At 33.4% G+C, this 21,379-nt stretch overlaps 1 protein-coding gene across 1 annotated transcript in view; it reads left to right on the top strand.

The window, feature by feature from the left end:
* The window catches only part of Atf2 (activating transcription factor 2), a 78,656-nt gene that overhangs the window by 23,446 nt on the left and 33,831 nt on the right, over nucleotides 1-21,379 (top strand). The window contains 6 exon segments of the mRNA XM_005393172.2: nucleotides 6,488-6,584; nucleotides 9,992-10,110; nucleotides 10,247-10,375; nucleotides 16,070-16,248; nucleotides 16,818-16,932; nucleotides 17,228-17,314. Coding sequence (XP_005393229.2) covers nucleotides 6,488-6,584; nucleotides 9,992-10,110; nucleotides 10,247-10,375; nucleotides 16,070-16,248; nucleotides 16,818-16,932; nucleotides 17,228-17,314 — 726 coding nt within the window.

The raw sequence follows: 21,379 nt of genomic DNA on the forward strand, positions 1-21,379 counted from the left end.
CTTGAACTTGCAATGATCCTTCTGCCTCAGCCTCCCGAGTGCTGGGATTACAGGCATGCGCCACCACACCTGGCCTTAGTTCTCATTTTTAAAGATTGTTTGGCTTTTCAGTAATTCTGATGGATGTGTAGTGGTATCTCATGATTTTAATTTACATTGTTTCTAATGTTGTTGAGCAGAGTAAAAAGGGAGTTATCAGGATTGATGCCATTTTAAGTAGATTGGTCAAGAAATGCTTTTCTGATAAGGTGACAGTTGAACCAAAGACATGAAAACAGAGTGAGTGCAAGCCTTATATGTATTTCTGTTGTAGTTAGAAGATGTAATGATCAGTGAGGAGCAGATAAGAGAACAGTCAGAAGTGGGAAGAAGAAGAAGATAATGTCCTGTAGGGCTTGATAGACTGTAATAAGGTGTTTAGCTTTTATTCACAGAGCATTGAGAAGCCATTCCTTAGGTAAAGTGGACACAGGAAGACTAGAGGCTGTCAATAGTCCAGATGAGAGATGGAATATAAGGGTTTGGTGCTGGGTAGTGACAGTGAAGATCAAAATAGACTCATACAACATCTATTTTGGAGACGTATATGATAACATTTTTCTATGAAGAGACCTTAAAAAGCACAATTCTCAGAATCTTTTGTTGCTAGAATTTTGACTATGACTTCAGGTTCCACCAACCAGACTTAGTCTTTCTGCTAAGTCAGATTTACTTTCACTTCTTAGACTTAGTACTGAGTTAAATGAAGAGAGGTGGTACTATTCAAGTCATCCATTTTGCTGGTTTGGATTGAACAAATAACATCATTTGTAATCCCATGATTATAGAGGTTAGTCACTATGACAAAATATCTAAGGTACCAATTTCAAAGAAGAAAGGTGTATTTGGGTTCACAGGTTTGAGGGTTCCAGTCCGTGATGACTAGCCTTGTTGCTTTGGGCCTGTGAAAGGTAGCACCATTTGGTAAGAGTGGAAGGCAAAGAAAAACCACATCCTGAGCCAGAAGATGGAGGAAGAAGATGCTAGAGTCTCATAGTCCCTTTCACAGGAACAATCCCACCAACTTAAGGACCCACCTCTCAAAGGTTCCACCACTCCCAGTAGCGCCACTTTGGGAACCTTTTTAACACTTGGGTTTTTGAAGGACAGTCAAAATCCAAACTATAGCAACAGCTAATGCAATTTGTTTCTAGAACCAGTTTTTGGACAGTGACCAGTTTTGCCATATGTTCCAGGAGTCATTCTTGGAGACTCAAACAGCCCTTATCTACTTCCTTGTCCTAGTGCTTTTCTGCTTGAAGTGAGTAGAATGGTATCTATTATTTTGAGATTAACATGCCATTTTTAATAGAAGGCATAATTTATTTAAACAGAAGGAAAATCAATTTCAAGACATTAGACTATATGTACTATAAGATAAGAGAGTGTTTCTTCAAAGACCTAATAGTAAATAAATATATACAAAAAATAGTAATAAATTAGATTTTTAGACTCCCCACTATCAAAGAAATTAACATTAATTCTTTTCACATCTGCCCTTTTACATCCTTTGCTATCTGATAATTATTGTATTATCACATTGTCAAGGTTTATCATACTTACATTTGTCTTATAATCTATATTCTCATATATACCTAGTTTTGCTTCTATGTTAAAATCATAAAGAAGAAAGAAAACAAAGCTTTTGGGCACTTCAGTGTTAACACTCAGAAAAAGGGGAAAGCTAAGACAGTAGCCAGGGAAGAAAATTGTATTGTGGAAGACAAGTGGGAAAGATATTTCAGAGTTAAGAGGAAAATGTCATTTTGTGATAAGATAAAATGAGAATTCAGTATTTACTGTTAGATTTAGGAATAATAAAGATTTTGGAAGACTTTAGTAAGAGCAGTTTCAGTAAAATAGCAGGGACAACTGTGTGGTTAGGTTGAAGAGAGAATAGGAAGAATCAGAAGTAGAGAGACTGTAAAACAGGTAGTTCTTGGAGTGTAGCTTAAAGGGAACAGTGAGATACATCACTGGAGTTTGCTTGTTTTGCATTTTAAGATGGGAATGTTATGGATTGTTTGTCATTGCAGAGAGAAGTACTGTTGGAGGAACGAGGTCCTTAAGTAGGTAAGAAAAGGATGGCATCCAGTGCTCAAGTGGCAGAACTGGCCTCAGATTGAACCTTGAACAGTTCATTTCTAATAAGATTGGAGAGATATGGAAGATTCAAATAGAGATAGAAACGCTTATGGAAACTTAAATGTACAAGCATGTTTTTAAACAAAAGAAATTACTGGTAGAGGCAATAGCACATTCTTTTAAATTGCCTAAGGGGTGTCAAGTTTTTAGTCCTTTGTATTACTTACAGCACTGGTTAACACAAATTACAACATAAACTTTGTCTCCTATGTAATTAACAAGAAGTAGAAGTTCCAGAAGTCCTCAACATGGGGCTTCTGTTTTCTCTCCAATAGGCTGCATCAGTTGCTGTCAAGTCCTTGCAGTAATAAGGGGACAGAAACAGAAGCAGAGCATATACATCCCCACCATTTTAGGTCATTAACTGGGAATAATGCATACCTAATTTTCACTCATTCCTTTTGTACTTTGTTTGTTGTTTTTTTGGTTTTTTTTTTTTGTACTGGGAATCAAACACAGGACCTTATGCTTGCCAGGCAGGCACTTACGCCACTGAGCTATATCCCTGGCCTCACTCATTCCTTCTGGCCAGAATTCAGTCACCTGGCCACCTAACTGCAAAGAAGCCTAGAAAACCTGGCTAAGTGCTCTTGAAATTCAAAACTTTACCATCAAAGGAAAAGAGAAATAGGTAGTAGAGGGCAGCTATCAGTCCTTGTCCTAGTTTTCAGAGATAGTTTAAATTCAGAGACATAGCAAAAAGGCATTTAGAACCTGAGACTAGTTAAGCTAATTTTAAAGTTTACATTACCAATGCCTGGAGTTTAGTTGATAAGAAGATATTAATGTTGTTTTCTTCATTTTGACCAATCTACCACAGTAATGCAAAGAGAAAACACTGACTGGTCAAAGACCTTATAGGAACTTTCTGAGCTGTCTTTTCTACTTTTCTATAAATTTAATTGTTTTCTAAAGCAGAAATTTTATGTAAAACAGAATAGCAAAAAACAACTGCATGCACAACCATGCAAAAGTTAGTTATGAACCACAGAATAGGGCTTCCAGATATTTATCAAATGCTTACCATATGTCTTACTTATCTGTGCCCCAACTTTTCTCTAAAAGAATTTGAGGAATAAAGGTTCATATAGTAGTCGTAATAATGAAAACATTTACAATGATAGCATTTTTTTTTAGCCAGTCACAGGTGCTAAGAACTTTGTAAATTGTCACTTAATCCTTGTAACACCCCTACGAAGTGAATGCTTTAGCCACATTGTACAGGCAAGCAACCAAACTGGAGACAAAATATTCGAGTCTGAGTCACACAGCTGGAAAATTTTAGAGCTCGGCTTGAACTCAAGCTTACTCTTATATAACATACGTATGAGATACCCCTAAATAGCATGCGCAAATGTCAACATGTGATTATTTGAATGCAGATCTCTGTGTATGTGTATTTTTTCTCAACATTTAAAAAAAAGTTTTAAAGCCAGGAGTTGTGCTGTATGCCTGTAAGCTCAGGCGTCAGGAGGATCATGAATTTGGGGCCAGCCTGCACAGTATAGTGAGACCTGTCTCAAAACAAGAGTAACAGTTTTCTGTTTCCTCTAAATTACAAAAGGACAAAGGAATGGAGGGAGGAGGAGTGAGGATGGAGATAAGGGGACATAAAAAGAATTAAGATGTGTCATGTACATTTATCAACTCCCCAAATGAATATAATCATCATGTATTGTGAACATGTACTAATAAAATTTTTTTTAAAAAAAATTCTAGAAATACAAATAAATGTAAGACAAAAGAACCGTAAGAAATGTTAACAAGTTTAAAAGGACAAATAAAATCTCAAGAGAATTTTGGTTAATATTTTAGAGCATTTCCTAAATCATGCTCCTCTTTTATTCCTAAAACAAATTTAAGATGATGTTGCACTGTTTTGTGCTCTGTTTATATTTGGATGGCATTATATGTATTATGAACTTATTGTGTGTTAATTAAAAACATTTTTTAAATGATTGCAGTGTTCTTTGCTAGACCATTTACCATAATTTATTACTCATTTCTCTGTTAGGAACTTTTAAATTAATTCCAGTACTATCAGAAGTATTATGATGCATATCTTTCTACATAACCCTGTGTGTGCATCTCTTATTCATTTCTTAAAATACATTTTTATAACTGGAATTACTGGATAAAAATATATATATACATATTCATATATTTTGCCAAAATGTTTTTAAAGGCTAAAAATCAGTATTTTTTTTTAAATTTTTACTATTAGCTTAGTTCTCACTCACGGTATTTTCAGAATGAGCACTCCAATCTTGGAAATTGTATGATTTTTGGGCTATATTTGTTCCCTAAGATACTTAAAATAATCTCATGTTATGATACCACCTTGTAACCATTACAGATCAAAATATAACCTGTCTAATATTAACATCCATTGTTAAATCTTGCTGAGAACAGAAATGGTAGAGTCTCAGTTTAGACTGAAATACTATTTCCTAGGAAGTTAAAGGTTCTTGTAAAAATGGTTTTAAAGCACCAATTTAGTGGTAATACAGATAATTTTTTCTCACTAGTAACCAATGACATTATTCTATTTTAATTTTAATTTTAGCTTTAGCATACTTCATAGATGTAAATTTTAAATTTCAAACACACTTTTACAATTTAAAATATTTTGTTTATCTAACACTTCAGAGAGAAATCTAGAGAAACTAGCAAAAGAATGTACCTAAAATCTCTTGCTACTAAATCCTTTTTTAATATACCTAAGTATGAGGTATTTCATGGATGGACTGCATTGAATTAAGAGAAAAAGATAATTTAATGAAAGATTCATATAGTATTGATACTCTTCTATCTTATTAGTGTCACTCACTTTTTTGTCATTTTTCTCCTGTTATTGATCTGTAAGATTCAGTTCTTTTATTGTAAGAAGCTAGTTCTTTCAGTTAGCATTTGAGTACTTTATACTAAATTTGGAAGACAGTAGTAGGAGGCCTGCCTACTTAAAAAGACAGACATGAATGTATCACTATAATATTGTAATAGATGCTGTCACCAAAGTGTTTTGCATAGTATAATGGATACAAGTGGGGTTTTAACCTCTAAGGTCTAATGGGCTTTACCATTTTTTAAAAATATGCAAAAAAAGAAGAAATGGGAAAAATATTTCACTGTTTTAAGGTTAGCCTACAGCTGATACTACTAGTTGTATGGAAGGACATAGTGAATTAGTTAAGAGAAGGAGATCGCAAGAGAAGGGATCCATTTTGATGGTTTGGGTAAACAAGTTCAAGTATATATAATTCAGTTGTTACTCTGTAAAATTATGGATTAAAGAATTAATTTAAATCTGATAATTTAACATTTTAAAAGTACTGCTCTGAACAAGGAAGTAGGCAAAAAATTGCTCTGAAATAACAAATAGTAAATGCTTCCTATTTTCAATTATAAATAAGGAATATCTTCATAAAGGCTGGTTTCTAGACACACATATTCAAACAGTGCATTTATTATTTTGTAATCATAAATGTCCCCTTTGATACACAGAGCATAGCCAGTTAAATGTAAGAAAAAATATAATAGCTTTAAAAATATTTTTGCTTTATTTTAAAATAAAAACTGTGATTTTAAAAATCACTATTTACATTTAAGATAAATATTTGATTTTAAAATGAATTCATTTATTGTTTGGTTTTTTTGTTGTTGTTGTTGTTGTTGTTTTTTGGTTTTTCTCCAGTACCGGGAACCGAACTCACAACCTTGCGCTTGCCAGGCAGGCGCTTTGCCGCTGAGCTAAATCCCCAGCCCCATGAATTCATTTATTGTAATGGTTGCTGTTTCTTTGCTGGATTATAGCAAAAACATTCATTTTATCTGGTAACATAAAGCTTGATTTATTTTTTAATCTGTGTAGGAGTAACAATTTTTAAAGGAAATTCTCATTTAAAAAGTGGTAAGTAACCTTAGGTAAATGTAGTGCTTTCTTCAAAAATCATTGTACCATGGAGTATATATTTGTACTCCAGTATGACAAAAAAAAAAAAAATTAACAGTGGTCTGTTTTTAGTATCCAAATGAAATTTATATGAAGTTTCTTCAGGTTTTAAATGCTGTCAAATAACATATTATTTTGTAATATATTTGTATCATTTCTTGGGTAATGGGTTTTCTATGATTATTTGAAACCTGGTATGCTTATCTATATTGACAAATTCTTTCGTAGTTTACAAATTACTGTTTCACTGTTAATGGTGGTCTTACGTGTTGTTGAAATGAATTTCCTTATCATTTTACTTACTTGATCAAATTGAAAATCTTAACTGTATTTTAAAACTTTTTGCCACAGCGTTTTACCAACGAGGATCATTTGGCTGTCCATAAACATAAACATGAGATGACACTGAAATTTGGTCCAGCACGTAATGACAGTGTCATTGTGGCTGGTTAGTATATGCTTTTATTAATAGCTTATATACATATTTCACCTGGAATGTGCACAGTTTTTGTGTATTCTCTGTAAATATTATAGTCTGGTGATATTCCAATGACTTCGTTTACAGTAAATGTTGGCAACATATATTTTACTCATTACATTTCCGTGTTTCTTTTTGATCATTCATATCACTGTGTTATATAGTTTTCAAATATAAAGTTCATTGCCAATTTTATGGAGTTTAATCAGAACCCTGGGAACATTCATACGATCTACAAAGTTTACATATAACTGATAATTGATCTAATACGATATTTAGTCAGTATTTCTTTTAGCTGTCTATACCTGGTTGACAAGGCTATGTGAAGAGAGAAAATGATCACCCTCCTCCTATTAGAGCAGTTAACAGACTTGTTCATTAGAATTTTGTTATTCTGTATATATAATTTTTTTCAGAGTAAACATTTTTATTAGTAAAATACTCTCAATAAAGGAGACCTAAATTCAGTTAATTTTTTTGTGTCTGTTGACCCTGTGGCCATATTATCATCTAAACAGATGATTATTTTGCTAATACTTGAAAAGAAAAACCTGGTTCATGTATTGGTTATTGTTCCATGCTGTACTAGCTTCCTGTACTAGTGTTTAAGTATATACTAAATATATACACACACATATCTGAATATATATATACAGACATATTATGTACAATTTATGTAAACTGTGTGTTATCTATATAAGCGTTGTGATAAAGTTTTATATCAAGTTTTATATAAATTTTAGGCCTTTTTTACCACAATCACAGATTTGCAGATCATAAATATTCAGGTAAACTCAAAATTCTTTTCTCTAATGAATCTTAGCTTACACTATTTTCAAGTCTGGACCTATATCTAAATATTGTATAATTCATAATTATAGATTGTTACTCTGTAGAGATCAAATTGTCATATACAGTGCTTTGGATAGATGATAAGACAGTATTGGATGATTCTTCCAGTATCAAAATTTTTGTAATAAATAGGAGGTATTCAGAAGTTGGTAATTTATTAAAAACAATTCATGTGAGAGAACTTTTAACATATTTTCAGTTCTGTAAGTGAAACGAAGCGAAGAAGAGTGAGGTACACAGTTCTTTGAATATTCTGCATCTTAAATTTAGAGCTAGAACCAAGAAAGAAGGCAGGGGAAATAGGGCAGATGAGTAAAATAACAGCAACCTGGAAAAGCTCAGTCTTGAATGTCTTTGTTTCCCTGAAACTTTTACTGCCTTAGAGCATCCTCCCTCTATTTAAAAAAAAAATTTTTTTTTAAGACAGGGTTTCTCTGTGTAGTTCAGGCTGGCCTTGAGCTCCCTGGGTAGCCCAAACTGGTCTCAAACTTACAGTGATCTTCTTGCCTCAGCCTCTGGAGTGCTGGGATTACAGGCATGTACCAACCACCCAGCATCTGTGTAACTTTTTAACTTACAAATGTTTTTAAGTTGGTCTCTAGAAATTATTTTCTTGTTTGATTATAGTTTGAATATGATACTTGAACATTTTTTACTAACATGATGAATAGTTTACTATTATATAAATAAAATGCCTGATATATATGATACATATTTGACTATCATTGACCATATTCAATCTGCATGTTATACTATTATTGTGCCTATATTCTCAAGTCTTGATGGTTCCAAAAATAATGGACAAAATGGTTTATGCGTACACATTTTGTTACTTTTTCCTACATTTAGTGTAAGTTAAAAACCTCCTAGTAAACTTCGACAAATCCTTTGAGTGTGAATAGAAGAGTCAAGTTTATATTTGACTTACTAATTTAGTCATGAAGGACTTACGGTGACACATGAACATGAGATCCTTTCTACTACATAATTTTGGACATCTTTTGGATGGTAGAAGTCAGTGTACATTACAAATTAATAGATAAAATTATAAAATGGAATCCCTGTAGCAATTTTGGTATTACTAATATGTGTCTAAGACTGGCCCACATTATGTCTAATGTGTATGACAATTGGGTCATTTTAGTATTAAGTATATTTATAAATAGTAAAAATATTAGGGCTCTGGGTACACATGTGAAAGACAAAGATAAAATAGTAATGCCCACTGTGAGAACACAGTAGTTAACAAGTAGGAATTTTTTATTTATTTATTTATTTATTTATTTATTTATTTGGTACCAGGGATTGAACTCAGGATCTTGCACTTGCCAGGCAGATGCTTATGCCACTGAGCTATATCCCCAGCCCTAAACAGGAATTTTAATTTCACAAAATATTTTGATACCTTCAACCAGGAATTATCCCATTAGAGTGCTTTTATTTACTTTATGCTAAATTTCTGATATAATCCATAAAACTAATACTCTACTTTCTTTGTTTGTTTTTTTGTTTTTTTGGGTACTGGGAATCGAACTCAGGACCTTGTGCTTGCCAGGCAGGCACTTATACCACTGAGCTATATCCCCAGCCCAAAACTGATACTCTAAAATACATAAAATGTAAATATAATTTGAATATACTTACAACTGTAGGGCAAAAAAAGAACCTTGAAAGTAATAAAAATAAAAATAAAGAATTTATACATTTGCTGTTTCTCATTCAACGTGGACCTCAGCTGGCATTTGACCTGTAGGCAATGCATGAACACTCAGTACATATGTTAATATACGTAACGTGAATATATATTCAAGTACAGTTGAAATATTTCCAATTGTAAGGAAGTAGAGTTGACTTTTCCTCCACTGTTTAGAAATTAAGGTAGAGCATTCTTCCGCCATGTGATTCCTCACATTTACCCCATATCAGTCTGATAAGATGCATTAAAATAGAAAATTTTAATTTAATTTGATCAGAAATTCAATTTTCTGATAATAGTAAAGGTTTGTTTGGTATTTTTTAGGCCTCTTTCTTTGTAGTATTTTAATCGACCTACTAAAGATTCTATTTTATATTAAGCTTGCTTTTATAGTAGGTTATGACAACTAAAAGGACAAGTTAAAACAGACATACATGCTCTTATCTTAGTTGTCCCCAAATTGCATGTATTCAAACAACCATAATGTTTAATAAATGTAAAGTTTTAAAAATTCTTATCGCAGTGTTAGATACTGATAATTATCTCTTGAGTAGAGTATCTTTATGCCACTCTACTCAGAGAAGGAGTGGATTGAAGAACAAAAATGACTTCTTTTCATACTCTTACCGTTTATAAAAAGTTGGAGGAAGTATCTTGCAGTGCAACAAAAACTTAACCAAATTTTGTTTGCTTTAAAGGAAGAGGTCTTTCCAAAGAGAATTAACAACTGACAAAACCAATTCTGCTAGTTTGTTAATTAACTAATTATACTTTAAGGTCTTTACCTGATGTTTAAATCTGTGTGGTTACTTCTTGGTATTTATTTCAGATCAGACTCCAACACCAACAAGATTCTTGAAAAACTGTGAAGAAGTGGGTTTGTTTAATGAGTTGGCAAGTCCATTTGAGAATGAATTCAAGAAGGCTTCAGAAGATGACATTAAAAAAGTATGTTATTAATCATGAAATTGAAAAAGAATATTGATGCAAAAGCAGTGATAGTTTGCATTTCCTGGTTTCTTCATTTAGACATACTAATTGGCTATTTTTGAACTTCTAATATTTTCTTTATTGTTTATATTAGATGCCTTTAGACTTGTCCCCTCTTGCAACACCCATCATAAGAAGCAAAATTGAGGAACCTTCTGTTGTAGAAACAACTCATCAGGATAGCCCTTTACCTCATCCAGAGTCTACTACCAGTGATGAAAAGGTTAGAAATAAATACATTTTTTGTGAAATACAAAGGGAGAAAATTGGAACCTCAAGTAAAATTTATTTAATCTCTATAAAATGTTGGTACATTAAATTTGACATATTTTAAATTTGTGTAATTCAGTGTCAGTTTGTAATAGTTTTGTATGTGACAAATGCTATTTGTTAAAGAAGTGTCATGAAATGAAGTACATGAGTGTTTATGGGGATATGAAATGGGGAGACCAAACCCAGTCAATAGCCAAGCAGGCTTTTTTGAGAAAACCTGTAAGATAAATGCTAAGTAGGGGCTAAGCAGAGGATGAGAGGAACCGGAGAAGATCCAGGAGATACAAGCATGTTGCTGATGGTGTGCTTGGTAGGGGTTATGTATGGAGGGAGGAAGAGAATGGGGCGATATTAGGCTAGCTGCTGGACAAAAGGCCAATAGCTATACACTAATAACTACTTTGTTGGTATTATTCAACTGCCATAATCACTGGGGGAATTGGGAGATGAACTTGATGTTTATTTTAAAATACTCTTTTTTCTTATCATTTAAAGCCTGATTTTTAACACCTGTGCTTCACTAGACATGGTTCTTCTACATTCAGTAGGCTGGGAAAGTTCAGGGCAGACAGCCGTTTAGGTGAGGCTGTGGGTCACTTGTCACTGTCATGTCTGCAACCAGTGAAGACTCACTTTTTTTTTTTTTTTTTCCAGTACCAGGAATTGAACTCACAACTTTGCACTTGCCAGGCAGGCACTGTGCTGCTGAGCTAAATCCCCAGCCCCTAGACTCATTTTCTATTTAAAAATAATAATAGTTCTGTATGTAGAAAGTTGTGTGAATTCTCAAATATTTCAGGAAAAGAGCACCTCACCTTTATAAATAAATATACCTGAAAATTATAAGAAAAAATAGTGATTTTAGAGGAACCTGTTGTTTAAACACACACACACACACACACACACACATAAATTTAACTTCTTTATTTTTAGCTACTTTTATATAGTGACAGCTTAATGAAAAAACTATAACTAAAAAATTGATAGATGGTATTTAGACTATTAAAGAACTATCATACCTAGTTGCTAGCAGGAGCTAAAATTACCATGATGATGACATTGGATAACCTGATAACCTGAGGTTACCTGGGCTATGTTATACATTTGTAACATTATTATAGGTACTTCCTGGTCACTGTTTCATTCATAACCGTATAGAATGAACTCACATTATTTGGGAGCACCATATGAGACACATTGACATTAATTCATTTAAAGAGACACTTTTCTGTTTTAGATTATGCTATTCTAAAACCATAACATATTAATGCACTTCTGCCAAGGTAGAGGGGCTAGAAATAAGGATTACACAGACATGCATTACTTAATGACAGAGATACACTCTAAAAATGCATCGGTAGACTACTTTGTCATTGTACAAACATCATAGTATACTTACACAAACCTATGGAATAGTGTGATACACACTTCTACTATCTGAGATAGCCTATTTCTCCTAGGTTGTAAGCCTGTACAAAACATTACTGTGCTAAATATTGTAGGCAGCTGTTACATATTGGTAAGAATTGGTATATTTAAACATAGAAAAGGTATAGTAAAAACAGTGTAAAAGATGTAAAAACATGTAAATGCACTTGTCTGTCAATGGAGCCCACAGAAGTACACATTGCTGTGGGTGACTGTTGACCTAATGTGAAGGCTTAGGATATTGCCATATGCTACTCTAGATTTTATGTATACCATTAGGGCTGCACCAAATTTTTATCGAGTATTTCCTTTAATAATAAATTAACCTTAGCTTACTGGAAATTTTTACTTTATAAGTGTTTTAATTTTTTTTAACTTTCTGACTTTTGTGATAATATTTGACTTAAAAGACAACACAATGCATAGCTATACAAACTTTTTCTAATGTCCTTATTCTATAAGCTTTTTTCTGTTAATTTTTTTTCTTTTTAGATTTTTGTTTAAAAGTAAGACACAGATACACACATTAGCCAAGACACACACAGAATTGTTAATATCAATCTTCTGCCTCTATATCTTGTCCACCTAGAAGATGTTCAAAGGCTGTGTAGAACTGCAGCTCCCATGATGACAAGACCTTCTTTTGGAATCTTTCCTGGAGGACCTACCGAAGGTGTAGCTCTTTGTGAGGAGGCATAGCTTTTTTCAGAAATATGTTCTTGGTAATTTACTTGGTTTCTTTTTTGTCATACATTTTTCATAAACAGATATTGCACCTTAAAGATTTATCTCTGTTACTGAAAACCTTTGGTGCAGGAGTCCATGTTTTCAAACTTTCTCAGGAGCTTACTGAAGTCGCCAAAACCTGCTAACCTCCTCACTGAATTTTCCTGAGGTTCTTTTTCTTCTGCAGTTTTCTTACCTCTTGCCTCTTCTTGAACTAAGCAATAGAATTTTTCTCTTTCATTATTATGATACAGTATCACCATTGTATTATACAATGGCGTATTAGTTCAGAAAAAAAAAACTTTTTCAAGAATAAATGCTTTGATTTTAGTGATGCTTTGGGATTTTTATTTTGTAGATTATAAAAGTACATTCTAATTATGAAAATTTTAAGAATACAGAGAAATACAAAGAAGAAAATAAAAATCACCTACTAGCCCATCATTGAATAAGAATTACTAATATTTTGAAATAGCTTTCTTGCTACACATATACATATGTATGTACAAATATGTAAGTGCATAGTTATATAGAAGACTAGATACAAAGATCCTAACTTACTGTTACATTGTGCTTGAAACACTCATCATTAATAAGCATTAGAAATTTCCTTGTCATTAGAGACTTCCCACAATCATAATTCTTAATGGTTTAACTAAATTTTATCATTAGCCTTACATAATGAATTATCCTGGGGTTGGTTTGTTCGTTTGTTTATTTACTTCTTTGGACATAAGTTGGTTTCCACATTATTACATTTACTAGAAACGCTGTTAAATCCTTTAAAAATTTTTTTCTACAGAGCAGTCCAGTGTCTTCACACTTAACATTTCTCACTGTATAGAGCTTCTTTATTGAATGTTTTAGTCTGTTTTCATGTCACTGGGACAAAATACTGTACTTAACATCTGAAACTTTAAGGAGTTTATTTTGGCTCAGTCTCAGTGGGTTTGGTACATGGTCAGACTGCACCAGCACAGAAACAATGTGGTGGAATGGCCTAGCTGAGGAAAGCTGTTCACATCAAGGTAGCCAGGAAGCAAAGAGCAGAGAAGGAGCTAGGAGGGAGATGTACCCTCCAAAGACATGCCCCCAGTGACCTGCCCCCTCCAACCTCCAAACACTAGACCTGGGATGTTTTAGATCCAAACCCTAGCATTCTGCCACTGGCCTCCAAAAGGCTCATGACCATCTCATTATCCAAAGTGCATTTAGACCAGCTCTGAAAGTGCCAAAATCTTAAAAAGTCCAAGTTTCCTCTGAGACTCTAGGCAAATTCTTAGCTATGAGCTCCTATGAAAATCAAAAAGAAAGTTAAATATTTCCTGTATATAGTGGGCAGAGAGTAAACATTCACACTTGCCAGTTTTCACTGTTTTTGTCTGCTTTATTATCTTTTAAGGATGTTCCTTTTATATCCCTCAATAGTTAGCTCCTCTTACATTAGGACATAGAGATACCTGGTTGTAAAAAATCTGTCCTGGCCCTCCTGCTCTTTCTTGATTTTCTTTTTAGGTGATTCCAACCAGACCTGTAACTTGTAAAAACTGTCTACATATTAGTAACGCCCAAATTTATATCAACATAGGTATTCCTTCAGATTGCTATGTTCCTATCCAATTCCATCTTGACATTGTCTTTTCTTGTATAATAGATATGTTTAAACAATACGTCTAAATCAGAGCCCCTAATTTTTTCCTATCTCAGTAAATTTCGTCTATCCATCTAGTTGCTCAAGCCAAGAATTTAAGATCATTTTTTTAATTAATTAAGTTTATTGGTACATTTTAGATATACACAATGATCACATTTATCATAGGGAATTTGTACCCATACATGATACATCTTGATTTCCCTACCCTCCCTTCAGCCCCTCTTCCCCTCCTTATTTACAAAAGCTTTGTTTCCATTTTTTTCCTCTTTTTTTCTTTTCCCTTCCTCAATTTCTTTTCCTTCACACTAAAACCAATAGCAGATCTTATCAGAACTGTTTCCATAATATTTCCCCGAATCTTACCTTTTTTTTGTTCAGTGTCACCACCCTAGGCCAAGACATCATAATCTTTCACTTTTTCTCTCCACCCCCTCTTTGTTCTCCCTTCGTTTGCAGTGCCAGGAAATCAAACCCAGGGCAACAAGCATGCACACTCTTGGTGAGCTACATACTTAGCCCCCTTATTTTCCTTCTAAGAGGGTCTCACTGCATTCCCAGTTTGGCCTTCTGAGTAACTTACGAACTACAGGTGCACCCCCTTCTAACATAGGGACTATAGACACATGCTATCATGTCTAGCTAACATTTCTTTCTTACTGGACTATTTGGTTCCATCCCAAATCTATTTTTCATAGTTTTGGGGGGCTTTTAAAACATACATTAAATCATCTTCACTGCGTAAAATCAGTCAGTGATTACTGTTGTATTTAAGATCATTCAGACTCCTTAGCATAAGCCCTCTGCTCTAGACTTGTCTGCCCATCCTTCTGCATCTTATGCCACTCTGTTATGTTCATCAAATATTCCAGGCTTTTTCCTGCCTCAAGACAGTAAATGTGATATTAACTTCCTTCTCTCTAATATGCTCTCTTCCTTATCCTTTTAGTATCAGTTCAGATGCCATTTTTTTTGTAAAGCAGCTTCCCTTCCCTTGCTGTTTTAGCTAAAGTATCCAACTGTACATTACCCTTAATTAAATCTTCCACTGGTTATTACATTGCGTTTATTACTTTATGCCACTTAACAGTTACTACAGTCTGAAATTTTTATTGTTTTACTTGTACATTGCATTCTTTTTGTTAAGTCTTTGAGGGCATGTTATTCTCAAACTTGCTGAATAAAGTTACAATGGTACTAATGGTTTGTCCTTCTTTCAGTGTGGCATAATAAGACTTTCAACAGTAAGTGACAGTATAAAGGCCATTTCAAAGAACATACTATGCTGGAGTCAGGTGTGGTGGCATGCACCCATAATTCCATCACTCTGAGAAACTGAGGCAGGAACGTTGCAAGTTTGAGCCTAGCCTGGAAAATTTAGCAAGAAACTGTCTGAAAACAAGAAGGGCTGGGGAAGTAGCTCAGTGCAAAGGCCCTGGATTCAATCTCTGGCACTGCAGATCCATCTATTATTGAATTTGTATTAACTATGACATGGTCTCTCTGGAATAGCTTCCTGTCTGTACTACACAGGGAGTAGAACTAGGCAATTCCTTGGAAACTGATAGGAAGACATAGCTTAGTTGGGAAGGGCATGGTACTAATAAATTGATGGGAATGCAGTTTGTATTTTTAAAAACCAGACTTTAAAACATTTATATTGAACATTGCATCTGAACCTTTACAGCTGCTTCTAACATATTCTTTTACTTTAGATATTTAGTGAGTTAGGTATTGTCCTATGGATACTTTTAGGGATGTGTACATTCTGTTCACTAAGGTATATGAATTGATTTGCGTTTTTAAATACCACTCTTGCTTTGTCTCATTATTAAATAGGAGGTACCATTGGCACAAACTGCACAGCCCACATCAGCTATTGTTCGTCCAGCATCATTACAGGTTCCCAATGTGCTGCTCACAAGTTCTGACTCAAGTGTAATTATTCAGCAGGCAGTACCTTCACCAACCTCAAGTACTGTAATCACCCAGGCACCATCCTCCAATAGGCCAATTGTGTAAGTGATTCAGATCAGTCGTTGACTCTATGAATTGTTAAATCTCTCGTTAGGATTTTTCCTAAGATACTGAATTATTTATATTGTGATCTTAGTTGTGTGTATCTGTGTGTCATCTACATACTTTTCTTTTTAAAAACTTTAGTGGCCGTTTTAAAATACAAATGTTGAATAGATTGGGAAATAAAGATCTAAAACAGTTAAAAACAAGTCACCATAGAATATAAATTTAAGGTGGTCTCTTATTTTCATGGTCTTTCACACAAAACATAAATAAAATTCATTATGGTGACATTCCTTGTGATTCTTACAATTTTAAAAATTGGACATTGTCCCAAGTAAATGCATAAGTTTTCCCATTTCTTTATTACTGCTACATAGATTATACATTTAAGATGCACTTAAAAATAATTAAACTTTGCAGTTTGCTTTGCATTTAAGATGCAATTTAATTGCTTTGCAGGTTAGAAAATTTGTTTTTAAGTGATACGATGGAGTGATAGTACTGTTATATTTTCAAGCAATAATATGTACGAATCTTTTCAGATTTCTTCTTTTTTTTCCCCTAGCCCTGTCCCAGGCCCATTTCCTCTTCTGTTACATCTTCCTAATGGACAGACCATGCCTGTTGCAATTCCTGCATCCATTACAAGTTCCAATGTGCATGTCCCAGCCGCGGTCCCAGTGAGTGAGAAATTCAGTCTGTTCAGATCTTTGTAGCAAAACTGGCCTCGGTAAAGTAATAAAAAATATAGTTGAAGCCTCTTGATTGGCATAAGAAAGTGAATTCAACAAAGTCCTTAATAGTGACTGGTTTTATATATCTATAGAACATAGAATATACTACCCTATACTAATAGAATATACTACCCAAAGCCAATATAGAGGACATTTTTTTCATTTGTTTTCCTTATTTTTTATACTATAAATATTATTTTGAAAATATTTCATAAAAATTATTTTTCAATGTTTTGCGTAGCTCGTTCGACCAGTCACCATGGTGCCTAGTGTTCCAGGAATCCCAGGTCCTTCTTCCCCTCAACCAGTACAGTCAGAAGCAAAAATGGTAAGCAAGAATTTATTTGATCAGTATAAATCTTGAGCTTGTTTTGAATTAGTGTTTTCCATTAAAGTCTGCTTCAGATGCACAATTTAGATCACATTTCATAAAAATTGCAGATTGTATTACACTATACAAAAACCAAAAAGTTCAGAAAAGCACAGCTTCCATTAGTATAGTGACCAGTCTAAAATAAATTTTAAATGTACCAGTGGAGTGACTGGTTTAAAAATACTTTACTTTAAAAGTACTTCAAAATAAATGGACACATTGGAAGTAAAGTTCTAATTCTCTCTGGTGACTTACCTGGTTTGGTTATATCTTAAACAAACTCTCCTCCTGGTGGCGGCTTGGAGTATTACAGCTGAAAGGTGTAATCTGAAGGCAGTGATGTTTTGAAACAGGATAAAATGAATCCTGAAACCAATACACAAGTTAACAAATATTACACATGAGAAATAAAAAAGAAATCGTATTTGTCTGTTCTACAGATATTAAGAAAGTAATATTGTTTGAAGGATTGATTAGGAATCAGGAGATATGTTTTTAAATTTTAATTCTTCAGTGCACTTAATCAAGCAACTTTAACTTTTCTGAGATTTTGTTTCTTTGTCTAAAAATAAAAAGATTAGGCTTTGGTTTCTGGAGCCACTCTTAGCTGCAAACCCATAAGCTTTCTAACTGTCTTGTAAAATACTTGAAATTTATCTTACTTTTAAAAACCAATGTATGATACAAAGTTAATTCTTCTTAACATCACCTAATTAATGTATCCTTAGGAAATTAACAGAAAGTACTAGGTACTTTTCATTTGCTTCACTACTTCACCAAGTATGTATGGTACTAGTAGTAATAGAAATTTGTACATACAGGAAATATTTCATATTGGAAGGCTTAAAATATTCTTCTCTATTAGTGGGAATAATCTGAAATTTGCATAATAACCTTTCTTAAACAATAAAATTCACCATGTGGATGAACAGCAATGTGTTGAGGAATGTAAAAATTAGCAGGTTATTGATTGTAGGCAAGGGGGAAGTTTTTCATATCATTATGTGTTCAGGTCATAGCTTTAGAAATTCTTAAGATGAATCTTTTTTAACTGATTGTAGAAAAACTTCATGGGGGATTTTTTACACTCCCTATTTAAATATACTGTAGAGTATTAATAAAAAAGTTGCACTTAGTTGAATTTAACATGCCATTGAAAATAGTAAAGTAGAATTAGGAATCAGAATAGTCCTACTGTGTACTACATCTAAAAATATAAGAATTTTTTTTGTTCTTGTGTCCTCCAAATAGATTTAAAAGGAACAAGTCCAATTTAAAGTAAATTTTTTGGTTACAGAAAACATATTTCTGTCAGTTAATAAACTTAACACTAATTTTAATAACTTTTTCTTTTAGGTCACTAAGAAATTACAGAGTTTTCAACACTTGTATGTTTAAAAAAAGCCAAAACTGTAACTTTCCTAAATTTATATGTGAAAAGCAATCATTGCTTGAAGACTCAAAAATAGCATGGTATATCACATATTGCCCCATTTAAATTTAACAGTCCAATTTATTAGAATGTTGCTAATGTAAACTAGCCATATTTACATGATTGCTTATTTTAATTAGGATAGTAAGATTATCCTGTTTTGATTAAATAAAACTGGAATTCTCCCTCCTTTAAAAAAAAAAAAAAAAACTTTGTATCATGGGAAATTTTGAACATATCCAGCGTACAGGGATAGTCTACTGAACTCCCATCTACCTATCACCTAACTTCAATTAGTAGTGACATACTGCCGTTCTTGCTTTATCTGCATGTCTGTCCACTATATCCATTCAGTTATTTTTATACGCATTTCTTTTTTAATCTTTTCTTTTCCCTTTTTGTTTCTTTTTTTTTGAGGCAGTGTCTCACTATGTGGTGCAGGCTGGCCTTGAACTCATGGCAATCTTCCTGCCTCCACCTATCAAGTGCTAGAATTACAGGAATGCCCCATACCTGGCTTTATAGATGTTTCTTAATGCAGAATTTGCATACATTGAAACAAACCAACTTTAACTGTATAGCATTGATAAATATGCATTGATAAATAAATTATATTTCTGTATTCACTATATATGTATAGTGTATACCACTATTGTAGAATAGAACATTAACATCTCAGTTTTTGTATTTCTCCTGCCATTCATTCTTCCACCTTAACTCTTTTGCTGATTAACAGTGTACATTAGTATAAAAATTTTGTATATATTAAATCAGTATACACTTTCTTTGTGTCCACCTCAGCACATATCTGAGATCTATCTATGTTGTAAGGTGTATCATAGCTTGCCTTTTATTGAAGAGCATTATTTCATTGTGTGAATATACCACAGTTTCTTTGTCCATTCTCCTGATAGGCACTTTCCACGTTTACCTATTATGAATAAGGCTACTATGCATATTCTCTTTTGTTCTGTTCTTATCGTGCTTGAGGTTTAACCCAGGACCTTACACATAACAGGCAAGCGCTCTACTCCTCCTGCAGCTCTCACTACTGTGCACATTTTTATATAACTCTTTAATTCTTTTTTATTTTCTTATACAACTCTTTGTGGACATGTGTTTTTATTTTCCTGGAAAAATATCTGAAGAGTAGAATTGCTGAGTCAGAGAGTAGATATATATTTAACTTTACAACAAATGTTTAAACCTTTCTCTAAGAACCTAAATTCCCTCCAGAATTGTTTCCATATTCTTACCAACATTTGATTTTCTCTTTTTAATTGCAGACATTCTAGGAGTGTGTAACAGTTTCTTGTGGTTTTAATTTACATTTTCTCTTTTGGCCAGACTTTATTAAGTCTCTGCCAATAATTGTACTACTTTTATTATTGCATTGGAGAAACTTTATTCTCTGAGTATCTAGTTTGCCTGTGGTTTTTTTTAAGGGTATATTTATATTCTTCTTGCTTCTTTACTACTCTTTTAGGGGTTAGGGGTATTGGGAATTAAACCCAGGGAGCACTGAGCTATATCCCTAGCCAGTTTTTATTCTTTTATTTTGATAAATTGTCCAGGCTAGCCACAAACATGCAATTCTCCTGTCTCAAACTGGGATTACACAAACCACCATTAGCTTCTTTAAGTAGAAGCTTAAATGACAAATTTAGTTTTGTTTAAATTTTTGCTTTAATATAGTCATTTTAAAATGTGCCTTTGTTTATAACTTTTGATATGCCATATTTTCACTATTAATTTTTATTTCTTTCATGGTTTTTTAGAAGTACACTATATTAGATAATTTCCAAATATGTGGGGGCTTTTCAACTTATCTTTTCTTCTTGGTTTTTATTTTAACTATATTATGTTTGGAAATTTAACCATCCTTAGATATTTGTCATGTATTTGTTTCCGTTTTCTCATAGAACATAGCTATTCATTTTGGCTCATTTGTGAAAACAATAGGTATTGCTATACTATTTCAGTAATATGAACTGGTAATATTAAATTGTAAATATCAATTGCCTGAATAAATACATGAGAAAATGTTTAACATCATTAGTCATTTGAGGAATTCAAATTAAGACAACATTGAGATTTCGTCTCACTCCAGTAAGAATGGCTATCATTAAGAAATCCACCAATAACAAATGCGGCGAGGCTGTGGAGAAATAGGAACTCTTCTCCACTGCTGGTGGGAATGCAGACTGGTGAAACTACTATGGAAATCAGTTTGGAGATTCCTCAGCAAACTAGGTCTAGAGGTCCCATTCAACCCAGCTGTTCCCCTTCTGGGTATCTTCCCAGAAGATCTGAAAACACCATATCACAGCAATATATGTGCACCCCTATTCACAGCAGCGCAATTTGTAATTGCTAAATTGTGGGAGCAACCCAAATATCCATCCACTAAGGAATGGATAAAAAAATTGTGGTCCTTTTATATAATGGAATATTACTCAGCTGTAAAGAAAAATAAACTCGAGGCTTTTTATAGGTAAATGGTCACAACTAGAGACCATACTCACAAGTGAAATTAAACCAGACCTCCATGTGTAAGCAACATATTGTCTCACTAGTGTAAGTACCTG

This window comes from Chinchilla lanigera, unplaced genomic scaffold (assembly GCF_000276665.1).
Source record: "Chinchilla lanigera isolate Chin_1 unplaced genomic scaffold, ChiLan1.0 scaffold00048, whole genome shotgun sequence".
NCBI classification, from domain to species: Eukaryota; Metazoa; Chordata; class Mammalia; order Rodentia; family Chinchillidae; genus Chinchilla; species Chinchilla lanigera.